This window comes from Somniosus microcephalus, chromosome 30, assembly GCF_052327205.1.
Source record: "Somniosus microcephalus isolate GS21.2 chromosome 30, FLI_Smic_1.0, whole genome shotgun sequence".
Classification (NCBI taxonomy): Eukaryota; Metazoa; Chordata; class Chondrichthyes; order Squaliformes; family Somniosidae; genus Somniosus; species Somniosus microcephalus.
Window position 1 is genome coordinate 27,165,341 of NC_141016.1, and position 15,100 is coordinate 27,180,440.

At 47.5% G+C, this 15,100-nt stretch overlaps 1 protein-coding gene across 2 annotated transcripts in view; it reads right to left on the reverse strand.

Moving 5' to 3' along the window:
- The window catches only part of LOC147098043 (rab11 family-interacting protein 1-like), a 59,036-nt gene that overhangs the window by 6,611 nt on the left and 37,325 nt on the right, over positions 1-15,100 (reverse strand). For both annotated transcript variants that reach the window (XM_085971266.1, XM_085971267.1), the window contains exons 5-6: positions 7,746-9,803; positions 1,586-1,745 (exon numbers count right to left, since the gene is read on the reverse strand). In XM_085971266.1, coding sequence (XP_085827392.1) covers positions 1,586-1,745; positions 7,746-9,803 — 2,218 coding nt within the window. The remainder of the gene's footprint in view (positions 1-1,585; positions 1,746-7,745; positions 9,804-15,100) is intronic.

Here is a 15,100-nt window from a genome sequence, read left to right on the forward strand (position 1 = left end):
AGAGAATTCCAGATATTTAGGTGCCGTTTAAACGAGAGTTTCCTGAAGTAGCTTTTCTTTTTTAAATTCCAGATTTATTTAATTAACTGAATTTTGAAATTCCCCAGCTGCCTTGGTGGGATTATGAACTCATATCTCCAGGATCATTAGATCAGTAACATAACCACTACGCTACCATTCCCTATGCTTACTTAGCATTGAAATCTGATTGTACTTCGCAGCACAGAGAGTGACAGATACACTTGAAATAAACGGTTTCCATTGAATAGAAACAGCAAGATCAGCTTCACTTCTCTCATTATAAAATAATCATTTGACACTTTGGGAATAGTAAGAATCAGGCACCAACAATACTGGTCTTTCTGTTCAGTTTGACTGGCGCCGTTCACGGAGCGAAGAACCTCACTGCTACAGAACGTCTCATTTTCCCCCCCATTACACAAAAGCATCATTGTACCAAGAATTTCTTGCTCTAAAGAAATGGCCCCCGAAGCCCTCCTGCAGGCACGGTCCCCTCTCCCCAGGGTCGGATCCCACGGGGCAGAGCTGCCATTTGGGACCGTGCCATTCTTCACGGAGAAGCCGAGACTGGCTATTCACCCGCTGAACCTGACCGCTCTCATCCAACATCCACACAAGTTTACCCCTCAGCTTTTGGGGGTGGGGGGGGGGGGGGGGGGGGAAAGAGAGGGGGTCACTGAATAACGATCAGTAGCAGCAACAGTGACCGACATTCCCCTTCCCACCACAGGGGCCCACACCTGTAGTACACGACCTGCTGACTCCGCTAACTCAACCGCAAGCAAAATAACTAAATCAGGCAATGCATGGGGATGGAATAAAAAAAAGGGTGCATTCTATTCCATCCAAGCTGGAAATTAAATTCAATACGAACCTTTCGAGCTGGTTAACACAGGTGGAAATTCATAATCTCCACAGGAACTGCTACAATTGCTAGCTACCTGGGGTTTAACCCGATTCCAGGAAGAGAAGAGTTATCCCCGGTGCCCTGGCCAATATTTATCCTTTAATCAATGTAACAAAAACAGATGATCTGGTCACTATCACATTGCTGTTTGTGGGAGCTTGCTGTGCGCAAATTGGCTGCCGCGTTTCCCACATTACAACAGTGACTACATTTCCAAAAGTACTTCTTTGGTTGTAAAGCACTTTTGAGATGTCCGGTGGTCATGAAAGGTGCTATATAAATGCAAGTCTTTCATTTATATAAAAAAAACAGAAAAAAGGAACTCAGAAGATGGCGCAGAGCAGGAATTCAAAACAGATTCTCTGCTCGACCTTACAGTTTAATCGTGTCACTCAGATTCCCCCCTGCCATTGAGGCAACGACTGGACAGGCTGATCTTCCAGAGAAATTCTCCCTTCTCCCTCACCCAAAATCCACCGTCACCTTTCACCCAAGCCCACAATAAAAGATTGACTAGAAGTAGCATCACAGGCACGTGTGGGTAAACGTTTTTACAATGTGTTACTTACTGGGCCTTAAAGTATTTACACAGACAATATTTTCCACAATTTCTGTAACGATAATTTAAAATGAATAAATGTCTCGAACTCCACCCACCTTTAGAAAGGTTTGACTTTCATGGAGTGTCAGCGAGCGTCCGGTTGAAGATTTGGTTGCCATCACATCCATATTCTTGATTCTGGTCTTCACATTTTCCTCGGAAGTAACTTCGTGCAGCCGTGTCTCGGCAGCACTCATGGGCTTCACGAGGTGAGGTCTGGGAAAAATAATTTACACACAAAATTTATACGTGTAAAAAATAAAAAAGCCGCTTTATTCTACAAAGACACAATGTGATTGCGTGCGCATCATTCTCTCAACTCAGGCTAGGCGGGAACGCGAACCTGACCTAATCTCCCTCTGGACTAGCCATCACCTGTCCATGCAAGGCTTCCTGCTGCTCCCCATTCTGCATTTATATAGCACCTTTCACATCCCAAAGTGCTTTACAGGCACTGAAGTACTTTTGAAGTGTAGTCACTGTTGTAATGTGGGAAACGTGGCAGCCAATTTGCGCACAGCAAGCTCCCACAAACAGCAATTAAATAATGACCAGATAATCTGTTTTACTGATGTTGATTCAGGGGTAAATATTGGCCAGGACACCGGGGAGAACTCCCCCTGCTCTTCTTCAAAATAGTGCCATGGGATCTTTTACATCCACCTGAGAGCAGACGGGGCCTCGGTTTAACGTCTCAAATGAAAGACGGCACCTGCGACAGTGCAGCACTCCCTCAGCACTGCACTGGAGTCAGCCTAGATTTTTGTGCTCAAGTCTCTGGAGTGGGACTATGAACCTACAGCCTTCTGACCCAGAAGCGAGGGTGCTAGCAACTGAGCCGCAGCAGACCCACTGCTGGTGAGGAGGGGGGGGGGGGGGGGGGGGGGCGGAAGAGAGAGAGAGAAAGAGAAATTACAGCTAATACATCAATGTTGCTCACGTTCAAACATAAACCTGCAGGGGGAGAAAAGAGGCGGCAGGTGAAAAAAACAACTTTCCGCTGGAAATCAAAATTTTCCATTCACGTCTAGTGATGTCACACTAGACAGGGCTTCTCTGCCCTGCCCCTCGCCCTCGCCTCACAGACAAATCTTAGTGAAACAATGTGCAATCCTTTCCAAATGCAAACCATTTACATTTTTTCTTGCCCACAGAATTGGAATCCCAATTTAGCATTAAAACTGTAAGCGACATCCTGAAAACCCCAATAGAATTACAACCAGCACAGCAGCTTGGCTGGAGGGAGGCAGTTGCTATCTGCTGTTACGCAACCCACAGCTATTATTTATTTGATAGCAAAATACTGCGGATGCTGGAAATCTGAAATAACCAACAGAAAACGCTACAAGGGTTTTGACCCGAAACGTTGACTCTATTTCTCTCTCCACGGATGTTGCCTGGCCTGAGTTTTTCCAGCGTTTGCTATTTATTTGTTGATTGAGCAAGGTTTTGTAAGGTGGGACATGCCTAGGGAACTATACATCAGCACGAGGAGTGTAAAGAACAATGTTTCTTTTGGGTGCGCGGCCCCTTTAATGGCCCATTCAAATTTCCGTGCAGGCGCGGTTTTCCATTTAAAAGCCACCGAGTGGGCCTGCGCGGGGCCGCGCAGCTCAATGGAAACACTGGTGAGGTGCTGGAATGTGCCTGTTTACTGTACATTAACCTAGAACTGTACACTGTCTGAGCTGAAGCAGCTCGAAGGTGCACGGACTAGAACTACAGATCTGGACACGTTTCTAAACACTTCTCTAGTTATTGCTCAACTCCAGGTTAGGGGAAAAAAAGGCTGAACTCTGCTAAACCACAACCGCCTTGCCTCCAGATCAAACTAGGCAAGTATGAACATGGTTTTGTGCAGCCAGGTGGAAGCAGATTCAAGTGACTCTCAAAAGGGAATTGGATAAATACTTGAAAGTTAAAATGTGCTGGGCTATGGGAAAGAGGAAGGGAGCGGGACTAATCGGACAGCTCTTTCAAAGAGCCGGCAGACACGATGGACTGAATGGCCTCCTTCTGTGGTGCATTATTTTGATTCTATTAGGATGTTCCCCGCAAGCCCTAAAAAGGTTCCCACCTCGCACTTAAAAAAAAATTTGTTCATGGGGTGTGGGCGTCATTGGCAAGGCCAGCATTTATTGCCCATCCCTAATTGCCCTCGAGAAGGTGGTGGTGAGCCGCCTTCTTGAACCGCTGCAGTCTGTGTGGTGAAGGTGCTCCCACAGTGCTGTTAGGGAGGGAGCTCCAGGGTTTTGACCCAACGATGAAGGAACGGTGATATACTTCCAAGTCAGGATGGTGTGCGAGTTGGAGGGGAACTTGGAGGTGGTGGTGTTCCCATGCGCCTGCTGCCCTTGTCCTTCTAGGTGGAAGAGGTTGTGGGTTTGGGAGGTGCTGCCGAAGAAGCCTTGGCAAGTTGCTGCAGTGCATCTTGTAGATGGTACACTGGTGGTGGAGGGAGTGAATGTTTAAGGTGGTGGATGGGGTGCCAATCAAGCGGGCTGCTTTATCCTGAATGGTGTCGAGCATCTCGTGTTGTTGGAGCTGCACTCATCCAGGCAAGTGGAGAGTATTCCATCACACTCCTGACTTGTGCCTTGTACATGGTGGAAAGGCTTTGGGGAGTCAGGAGGTGAGACACTCGCCGCAGAATTCCCAGCCTCTGACCTGCTCATGTAGCCACAGTATTTGTGGCTGGTCCAGTTAAGTTTCTGGTCAATGATGACCCCCAGGATGTTGCTGGTGGGGGATTAGACGATGATAATCCCTTCGAATGTCATGGAGCGGTGGTTAGACTCTCTCTTGTTGGAGATAGTCATTGCCTGGTACTTATGTGGCACGAATGTTGCCTGCCACTTATCAGCCCAAGCCTGAACGTCATCCAGGTCTTGCTGCATGCGGGCACTGCTTCATTATCTGAAGAGTTGCGAATGGAACTGAACACTGTGCAATCATAGACATAGAAACACAGAAAAATAGGAGTAGGCAATTCGGCCCTTCGAGCCTGCTCCGCCATTCCATATGATCATGGCTGATCCTCTATCTCAATACCATATTCCCGCTCTCTCCCCATACCCCTTGATGCCTTTTGTGTCTATAAATCTATCTATCTCCTTCTTAAATATATTCAGTGACTTGGCCTCCACGGCCTTCTGTGGTAGAGAATTCCACAGGTTCACCACCCTCTGAGTGAAGAGATTTCTCATCTCTGTCCTAAATGTCCTACCCCGTATCCTGAGACTGTGACCCCTCGTTCTAGACACCCCCCCCTCCCCCCCCAGCCAGGGGAAACATCCTCCCTGCATCCACTGTCTAGCCCTGTCATAATTGTATACGTTTCAATGAGGTTCCCTCTCATTCTTCTAAACTCTAGTGAATACAGGCCTAGTTGACCCAATCTCTCCTCATACGACAGTCCTGCCATCCCAGAATCAGTCTGGTGAACCTTTGCTGCACTCCCTCCAAGGCAAGTATATCCTCTCTTAGGTAAGGCGACCAAAACTGCACACAGTACTCCAGGTGTGGCCTCACCAAGGCCCTGTACAACTGTAGCAAGACATCCTTGCTCCAGTACTCAAATCCTCTTGCAATGAAGGCCAACATACCATTTGCCTTCCTAACTGCCTTCTGCACCTGCAGGTTTACTTTCAGTGACCGGTGTACAAGGACACCCAGGTCCCTTTGTACATCAGCATTTCCCAATCCATCACCATTTAAATAATACTCTACCTTTCTGTTTTTCCTACCGAAGTGGATAACTTCACATTCACACTTCACAAATACTGCATCTGCCATGTATTTGCCCACTCACTCAACTTGAAGCCTCTTTGCATCCTCCTCACAACTCAGAATCCCACCCAGTTTTGTGTTGTCAGCAAACTTGGAAATATTACATTTGGCTCCCTCATTCAAATCATTGATATATAGTGAAAAGCTGGGGCCCAAGCACTGATCCCTGCAGTACCCCACTAGTAACCGCCTGCCACCCTGAAAAAGACCCATTTATTCCTACTCTGTTTCCTGTCCGTTAACGAATTTTCAATCCATGTCAGTATATTACCCCCAATCCCATGTGCTTTAATTTTGCACACTAACTTCTTATGTGGGACTTTATCAAAGGCCTTCTGAAAATCCAAATACACCACATCCACTGGTTCTCCCTTATCTATTCTACCAGTTACATCCTCAAAAAACTCCAGTAGGTTTCTCAAACACGATTTCCCTTTCATAAATCCATGTTGACTTTGTCTAATCCCGTTGATATTTTTTAAGTGTCCCGTTATCACATCCTTTATAATAGACTAGCATTTCCCCTACTACTGATGTTAGGCTAACCGGTCTGTAGTTCTGGTTTTCTCTCTCCCTCCTTTTTTTTAAATTTTTTTTATAAAATAGTGGGGTTACATTTGCCACCCTCCAATCTGCCGGAACTGTTCCATAATCTATAAAATTTTGGAAGATGACAACCAATGCATCCACTATTGCCATGGCTACTTCTTTTAGTACTCTGAGATGCAGGTTATCAGGCCCTGGGGATTTATCAGCTTTCAGTCCCATTAATTTCTCCAGCACTATTTTTTTTACTAATACTAATTTCCTTCAATTCCTCCTTCTCACTAGACCCTTGGTTCCCTCGCATTTCTGGGAAGTTATTTGTGTCCTCTTCCGTGAAGACAGAACCAAAGTATTTATTTAATTGCTCAGCCATTTCCTTGTTCCCCATTATAAATTCTCCCATTTGACTGTAAGGGACCTACATTTGTCTTCACTAATCTTTTTCTTTTTACATACTTGTAGAAGCTTTTACAATCCGCTTTCATGTTCCTTGCAAGTTTACTCTCATACTCCATTTTTCCCCTCTTAATCAATCTCTTGGTCCTTTTTTGCCGAACTCAAAACTGCTCCCAATCCTCAGGCTTGCTACTTTTTCTGGCAACTTTATATCATCAGTGAACATCCCCACTTCTGATCTTATGATGGAGGGAAGGTCATTAATGAAGCAGCTGAAGGTGGTTGGGCCTAGGACACTGCCATGAGGAACTCCTGCAATAATGTCCTGGGGCTGTGATGATTGGCCTCGAACAAACACAGCCAACTTCCTTTGTGCTAGGTATGACTCCAACCAGTGGAGAGTGGTTCCCCCGATTTCCATTGACTTCAGTTTTACTAGGGCTCCTTGATTCACACTTGGTCAAATGCTGCCTTGATGTCAAGGGAAGTCACTCTCACCTCACCTCTGGAACTCAGCTCTTTTGTCCATGTTTGGACCAAGGCTGTAGTGAGATCGGGAGCTGAGTGGTCTTGGCAGAACCTAAACAGAGCATCGGCAAGCAGGTTATTGGTGACTAAGTGCCACTTGATAGCACCGTCGACAACACCTTCCATCACTTTGCTGATGATTGAGAGTAGACTGATGGGCCGGTAATTGACCAGATTGGATTTGTCCTGTTTTTTGTGGACAGGACATATCTGAGCAGTTTTCCACATTGTCTGATAGATGCCACTGGAACAGCTTGGCTAGAGGCACGGCTAGTTCTGGAGCACAAGACTTCAGCACTCAACCGGGATGTTGTCGGGGCCCATAGCCTTTGCTGTATCCAATGCACTCAGCCGTATCTTAATATCATGTAGAGTGAATCGAATTGGCTGAAGACTGGCTTCTGTGATGGTGGGGACCTCAGGAGGAGGCCGAGATGGATCATCCACTCGGTACTTTTGGCTGAAGATGGTTGCAAACGCTTCAGCCTCGTCTTTTGCACTCACGTACTGGGCTTCACCATCATTGAGGATGGGGATATTCATGGAGCCGCCTCCTCTCGTTAGTTGTTTAATTGTACACCACCATTCACGACTTCTGCCCGTCACTTCCAATCAATCATGAGCACCACCCCAACTGATTTGGAAAGACAGGTTTTGATCACATGTCCCTGAAGTCTGAACGCTTTGCAAATATTATGCAAGGAGGTCTCCGTGTAGAAGTTAACCCCTAACCCCTCCGAAACACAACCCCCCCAGTCATCTGCTTCCACTATCTCAACTCGTAGAGGACAGAAGAAAATGTCGCTTCAAGCCAAATAAATGTGGCCATAATTAGTTAACCAACAAAGTGATAGAGTTGTGAAGGCAGAGATTGAAAAAAAAAACCTGGCACCAATGGAGCGCGAGGGCATTTTCAAATCCAGCTCACACTACAAACCTAAGCTAACAAAACCTCACCTGCGTCTGGAAGGCACTGCTGACGCACTGTTCTGTGACTGAATTGGTTGTGTCTCCGTGGGCGAAACCCGGGCCTGAAGCAGCCTCTTCTGGCCAGAGCGTTCCACTTCAGGAGAACTCCCTGCTGGTGGCTTTATCAAGTGATTGTCATCAGTCACAGGTGATGGGAACTGGGAGGGAGGAGGTGGAGACAGAGGAGAAACTGAAAAACCAACAGAATCTAAAAGCGTTGGGGAAGCTTCAATCTGGTCAGAGTCAAGGGCCCTGACTAGTTTGGTGGAACTGGGAGGAACAGCAACTGAACTTTTGGAAGTCTGCAATTTGTATTCATTGACAGATTCTTCGCTTGATTTCAACATGGAATTGTTCTGCATGGACCGTGAGACACTGAAGCGATCGTCCGAAGAATCCAGTTTGGCCATAGATTCTGTTGGTACCGGATTATCAAAGTCATTCTTAGCTTCCACGGATATTTTTGAAATTTCACTTTTATCGGCAAGAGTTGGGCTCTGATCAAAAGTTTTGCCCTTCCTCTCGGGAAAGATCTTTCCGTCATCACTTTTGCTGCCACGGACTGATGGTTCCTGCAGACTAGTGTTGCTACCCTTGCTCTTCAACAGTTGCACTTTACCCAAATGCTCGGAGTCAGTCGTGATGTTTTTGGTTGGATCAGGCTTTGGGTCATGAGGAGTGTGGTCTTCTGCCTCTTGAACCAGAATTACAACAGTGGGTGGAACGAGAGGCACTGGAGATTCCGGCGGACTTGCAGTCTCGGTTTTTCGTGTCGTTGGAACGTTGCCTTCTGCAGAACCTTCCATCTTTTCAGGGATGACCGGCAGGCCACCCGGCCACACATTGGGATGGCTTTCACTTTGCATGCATGCTTCCCTCATTGTGACTGGATAATCGTCAGCTTTGCCCTCGCAATAACCAAGCCTTGAAATCGTGGAAGGTTTTTCTTCAAATCCAGTTACTAATGGGACACTGCGGTCATTTTCCTCTTGGCCACTGGTCGAGGATTCCTTACCAGGTTTCCCCACTACCACAGTGACATCAGCATCTCCGACCTTGTAAGACTCGGTTAATGGTTCTACGCTGCACTCAGCCTTCCTATGAAAGGACACCAAGTCCCCACTTGGTCGGTCCTCAGGAGAATGCAATGAGTCCTCATTCGCAAGAGCTTTGTTCATATTGGCTACATTCCTTGGTGCTGGAGTAGGTGGAGCCTTCTGCGCCTCAGCAAACAATGGTTTCAGATTCAACTTCGCCTCTGAACCAGGCAAGCTACTTCGAGCTGGCACTTTGGGTGGATCTGTGGGAAAGTTGGTTTCCGATGTAGGGACGGAATGAAGGTCGCGCGAAGCTCGAGGTTCCACAGACACCTCATCCTGCGAATTAGCAGGGTCAGGCTCCTCATACAGGGACTGAAGTCCACTACCCACCCTCTCCTCATTTCCTGCACTGCTTGCAAACTTACATTCTGGAGTGGTTTCAAGTGCACAGTCTTCAGATAATCCTTCGTATTTCTTAATCTCCGAGGTAGAGTCATTCTCTCCGTCGGATGATGACAGTTTGTCGTCATTTGCACTTGGCTTCTTGCCAGTCAGCTCTTGAAACAAAAGTTGAGCCGAGATCTTGCTGCCCTCCCTTGCCGGTGTTCTCATTTCCTGAGCATTTCCCCCAACCAATTCTGTCGCAGAGAACCCACTTGTTTCAGTGCCCGAAGATTTTGAAGAGGAAGAGGAGCTGGCACTAAGAGGAAGCGAGGGGGCGGTGCAGAGTTGGTTTACAGAAGATGGTGAAGATTCCAACGAGTCATACTTTGCATTGACCGAGGAGTGCGGGGATTGGGCGGCCAGAGGCGTGGGAGGCGGACTATAGGCCACGTGGAGACTGGCAAAGTTAGAGTCCCTCAACCCTCCAGTTCCCACCACTACTGGAGGAGCTGAGCTAAAGGGGTCGCTTATAGCAGAAAAGAAAGGAGGAGAGCGAGGAACTGAAGGTAAAGAAGATGACAAAGGTTCGGCTTTGGTTTCGGCCTTCGGAGACACCTCCAATCTGCAAAAAGGACAAAACACCAGTCAGTGGCCTTTGCAGCTGAGAAGCATCCAGCCTCAGTTAGGAAGGGAGAACAAATTTTCTTTGAGCATCACAGAACTTGGCAATTAAACAAAATGTTCTATTATTTACCTCTATGGCTACGCTCCAAATCTCTGCCAAGTCCCAGGAGCACATTGGCAAAGATTGGAAGATCCTCCAGGAGCCATTTGAGTTCAAGTACCACCACCATGCACATAAGTGAAATTAAAAATCTCCGGATCCCCTTTCGCTCAATGTTTATGTGGAACTGCTCGACATGTTGGCGTTCAGGTCTTTGCTCTGCTCAATTCCCCACTACGCCTATTCCTTCCCCCTCCCACCCCAAGCAGGGATCAAATATTAAACATCTGTGGCCCTCCCAGCCAGCCAGCCATTCGCCTTCCAAAGGGTTCAAGCATTGGAACAGAACCATCAGCTTTGAGCAAAGCTTTTCCTCAAAAGGTTTTTTTTTAAAAACATTACAAGAGCAGGGAAAAAACATTACAAGACAAACTGGAACGAAAAAGGTACATCAATAACTGAGATTAAAACACATTTGGTGCATATATATGCTTGAGCAGGATGGGAAAACAATCAAATGTCAATATTTTTTTTAAAATATTCCATCTCGGCTATACTGAAGCCAAGAGTAAAGTTAATATTCTGAAAGTTTAGATTATCTTTGCACAGGAATGTTATCTGAGGTTAATCTTTTTTGACAATGTTCTAACTGAGAGTTGAATAATAAGTCTAGTGCCAGGCTACAGTGAGGCATGCACCTGCGTCACTGCAGTTGTACAGGGCTTTGGCGAGACCACACCTGGAGTACTGTGTACAGTTTCGGTCTCCTTATCTAAAAGGATATATTTACATTAGAGGCAGTATAAATGAAGGTTCACTAGGTTGATTCCTGGGATGAGAGAGTTTTCCGACAAGATCATCGAGTAAAATGGGTTTATACTCTCTGGAGTTTAGAATAATGAGGTGATCTCATTGAAACATATAAGATTCTGAGGGGGCTTGACAGGGTAGATGCGGAGAGGTTGTTTCCCCTGGCTGGAGAGACTAGAACTAGGGGGCACAGTCTCAGGATAAGGGGTCAGCCATTTAGGACTGAGATGAGGAGAAATTTCTTCACTCAAGAGGGTTGTAAATGTTTGGAATTCTCCACCCCAGAGGGCTGTGGATGCTCAGTCGATAAGTATGTTCACGACCGAGATCGATAGATTTTTGGAGTGAATGTTTAAGATGGGGTGCCAATCAAGCGGCCTGCTTTGTCCTGGATGGTGCTGAGCTTCGAGTGTTGTTGGAGCTGCACTCATCCAGGCAAGTGGAGAGTATTCCATCACACTCCTGACTTGTGCCTTGTAGATGGAGGAAACGCTTTGGGGAGTCAGGAGCATCGTTCCAGCTAAGCTCCGCGGCTGCACTGCTGTCTGGAGGTCCCGCGCTGGCCGCACATCAGCTTTTCAATGGGAGATTTCGCACATGCGCGTAATTTTGAATGGGCCGGGCAGCCCGTTAAAGGGACCGTGCACCAAAAAAAATTTAGGGGGAAACATTGGTCAGGAGGAGAGTCATTTGCCACAGAATACCCAATCTCTGACCTGCTCTTGTAGCCAGAGTTTTCTTGTGGCTTGTCCAATTACATTTCTGGCCTCCCAGGATGTTGATGGTGGGGGGGATTCGACAATGGTAATGCCATTGAATGTCAAGGATAGGTGGTTAGACTCTCTTGTTGGAGATGGTCATTGCCTGGCACGAATGTTACTTGCCACTTACCAGCCCAAGCCTGAATGTCGTCCAGGTCTTGCTGCATGCGGGCACGGACTGCTTCATTATCTGAGGAGTTGCGAATGGGACTGAACTCTGTGCAATCATCAGTGAACATCCCCACTTCTGACCTTATGATGGAGGGAAGGTCATTGATGAACCAGCTGAAGATGGTTGGGCCTAGGACACTGCCCCGAGGAACTCCTGCAGCGATGTCCTGGGGCTGAGGTGATTGGCTTCCAACAACCACAACCATCTTTCTTTGTGCTAGGTATGACTCCAGCCAATGGAGAGTTTTCCTGGATTCCTATCAACTTCAATGTTACTAGGGCTCTTACTAGTCCAGTAACATAACCACTATACTACTGTCATGTCAATGCTATCATAACAGACAGTGGTACTTGATGGCATATTTGGTTTCTTCAAGTTTTACTGTAATGTAACAGTTATAGACGCATTATTTAACTGACTGAAAAAGGATTAGTGAAATTCAATTGCTTCTGATGTCGTTTATTACTGATGAGATAAGAACTTTATTCCAACTGCCACTGCGGGATTTGGACACCGAACGCCCGGAATTAGCTTCACGTTAAGACTTGATTTGCATCAACTTCAAATCAAAGCAAAGCAGAGGAAAATGACAGCAGGGGCAAAGGCACCAACGGACAGACAAAAGGTGAAGCAGGAGGTCTTGCAGTTAAAAAAAAAAAAAATCACATCGGCGGCCTGTCGGTAAATGTCCCAATAACTCCAGCTCAAGACCAGGGAAGATCGTCAGCTACTCAGTGGTATGATGAGCTAGGGAGGTCCCAGGTACAATCCATGGTGTTTGGGTCAAGTCTGGTGACCTTGGAATGCCAGAGTGGGTGGCCGCAGCTTTGAGCAGAGGGGCTCCCATTTCTGTACCTCCTCTGGCCAGCCTCCGCGGCAAGGGGCGCTCGGGAACGGGCGAGGAAGGATCGGACTCCGCGGCAAGGGGCGCTCGGGAACGGGCGAGGAAGGATCGGACTCCGCGGCAAGAGGCGCTCGGGAACGGGCGAGGAAGGATCGGACTCCGCAGCAAGGGGCGCTCGGGAATGGGCGAGGAAGGATCGGACTCCGCAGCAAGGGGCGCTCGGAAATGGGCGAGGAAGGATCGGACTCCGCAGCAAGGGGCGCTCGGGAACGGGCGAGGAAGGATCGGACTCCGCAGCAAGTGTCACCGAGGCTGAAGATGCCACCGCCACTCTGTGACGAGGCCAACGCACAGGTACATTTCTGGTTGCCATAACCATCGCGGCAACACATCCGAGGATGAAAATTGGGCAAAGTAGGGGGGCGGGAAATCCTACTATCACTTTCCTCACACGGTATTGGAATAATAGCACACTTCCTCCCACCTATCCATCCACTGGCACCCAACAGGAAATGCTCTCCGCTCGCGAGTCCTTCTGAGGAACGAGACTCTCTACACAAAATTATTGCAGCTCAACTCCTGTGAACCCACTCGTGGAACCAAAGGCCAAGTTTCTCTCTCAGTCCCTCACAATTTAACTCCGTTTAATTGCTGTGGGCCAATTGCTCTTGTTGACCTGAAGTCCTGCCACTATTAGACAGCTTGGAGAGAGAGGTCATTCTCTTCAGATTTTAACAAACAAAAAATACAAAAGAAATCCAAGCCTCGTTATCCTGCCCCAGACACGTGCCTGCTGGAATGGTCGCTCGGAATATCGCAGGCTACTGTAACCCACGGATGGGAGTAACACCAAGGCCCATAGGCAGCTCCCATTCACACACGCACACAAACGGTACGGTCACCTTAACCTTAAATGCAAATAACCCAACCCAACAGGGTGCGTAAAACCTGTGCCAGCAAAGCTTTACAGCTCACTCAAAGCCCAAGGCAACACCTGAATTTGTTCTACAGATACGCTTGACGTTGGAAAGGTCGCTTTTATTGCCCAGCCCCAGTGAGATGTGCTGAGGCGATGGCTTTTACCAAGTGGTTTGATGGGCCATTTCAGAGGGCATCAAGACTCAACTGGAGTTACCTGTAGATCAGAGTGGTGGGGGTGGGGGTGAGGGTGAGGGTGGCAGGTGCGCTTCCCTTGTACAACAATCTGGCAGCGGAATTTCCACCTTCACCAATCGGGTGATCCACTGGCAGAGTCCGACATGGACCCTGCTCTATTTCTGCTTCTACTGAAATCATCGAAGGGATAAGGAGATTAAAAAAGGATTTGCGTTACTTGGGTCTATAAAGAGAGGAATAGAATATAAAAGCAGAGAGATCAGGCTCGAACTTTATAAATCACTAGTTAGGCCTCAGCTGGAGTATTGTGGGCAATTCTGGGCCCCACACTTCAGGAAAGATGTAAAGGCCTTAGAAAGGGGACAGAGGGGGTTTACCAGGATGTTCCCAGGGATGAGGGACTTCAGTTATGAGGAGAGGTTGGAAAAGTTCGGACTGTTCCCCTTGGAACAGAGAAGGTTAAGAGGTGACCTAATCGAGGTTTTCAAGATGGTGAGGGGTTTTGATGGAGTAGATCGAGAAAAACTATTCCCTCTGGCGAGTGGGTCAATAACCAGAGGTCAGAGATTCAAAATCATTGGAGAAAGATCTCGAGGGGAGGTGAGGAGAAATGTTTTCACTAAAGAATTGTTGGGATCTGGAACGCTCGACCTGAAAAAGTGGAGGAAGCTGATTCCATCAATAATTTTAAAGGGAGTTGGACCTTATTGAGGTGTATAAAATTATGAGGGGCCTAGATAAAATGGATAGAAAGGACCTATTTCCCTTAGCAGAGGGGTCAAAAACCAGGGGGCATATATTTAAAGTAATTGGGGGAAGGTTTAGAGGGGATTTGAGGGGAAATTTCTTCACCCAGAGGGCGGTGGGGGTCTGGAACTCACTGCCTGAAAGGGTGGTAGAGGCAGGAACCCTAACCACATTTAAAAAGTACTTGGATGTGCCCTTGGGATGCTGTAACCTGCAGGGCTACGGACCAAGAGCTGGGAAGTGGGATTAGGCTGGATAGCTCTTTGTTGGCCGGCGCGGACACGATGGGTCGAAATGGCCTCCTTCCGTGCTGTAACTTTCTATGATTCTATGACGGGTTCTTGAGGATGAGGAACTCTCAGGGTTACGGACAGAAAGCGGGGATGTGGGACTCAGCACGACTGCTCTTTCAAAGAGCCAGCACAGGCCCGAAGGTGAGACGACCCTATAACCGGTGGACAACCCGCTCCTTCACATTCCCACCCGATTGGTGAAAGTGACCCCCACGGTCATTTTCATTGCCTGGCGCCAGGTCACATTACCAGATTATAGATTTCAATTTCACAACTGTTCAGAAGCACAAGATCTGAACTGATGACCTCTCGGCTGCTCGTCTACCGTCACAACCACCGCGCCACCACGTCCCACTTATAGACAGTGCTCGCACAGGTGGTTTCAGTTTTGCTAGTGGCAGTCGGAAGGTAAAACTACCTTTGTTCCACGTGGCTAGAGAGGATCACAGAAG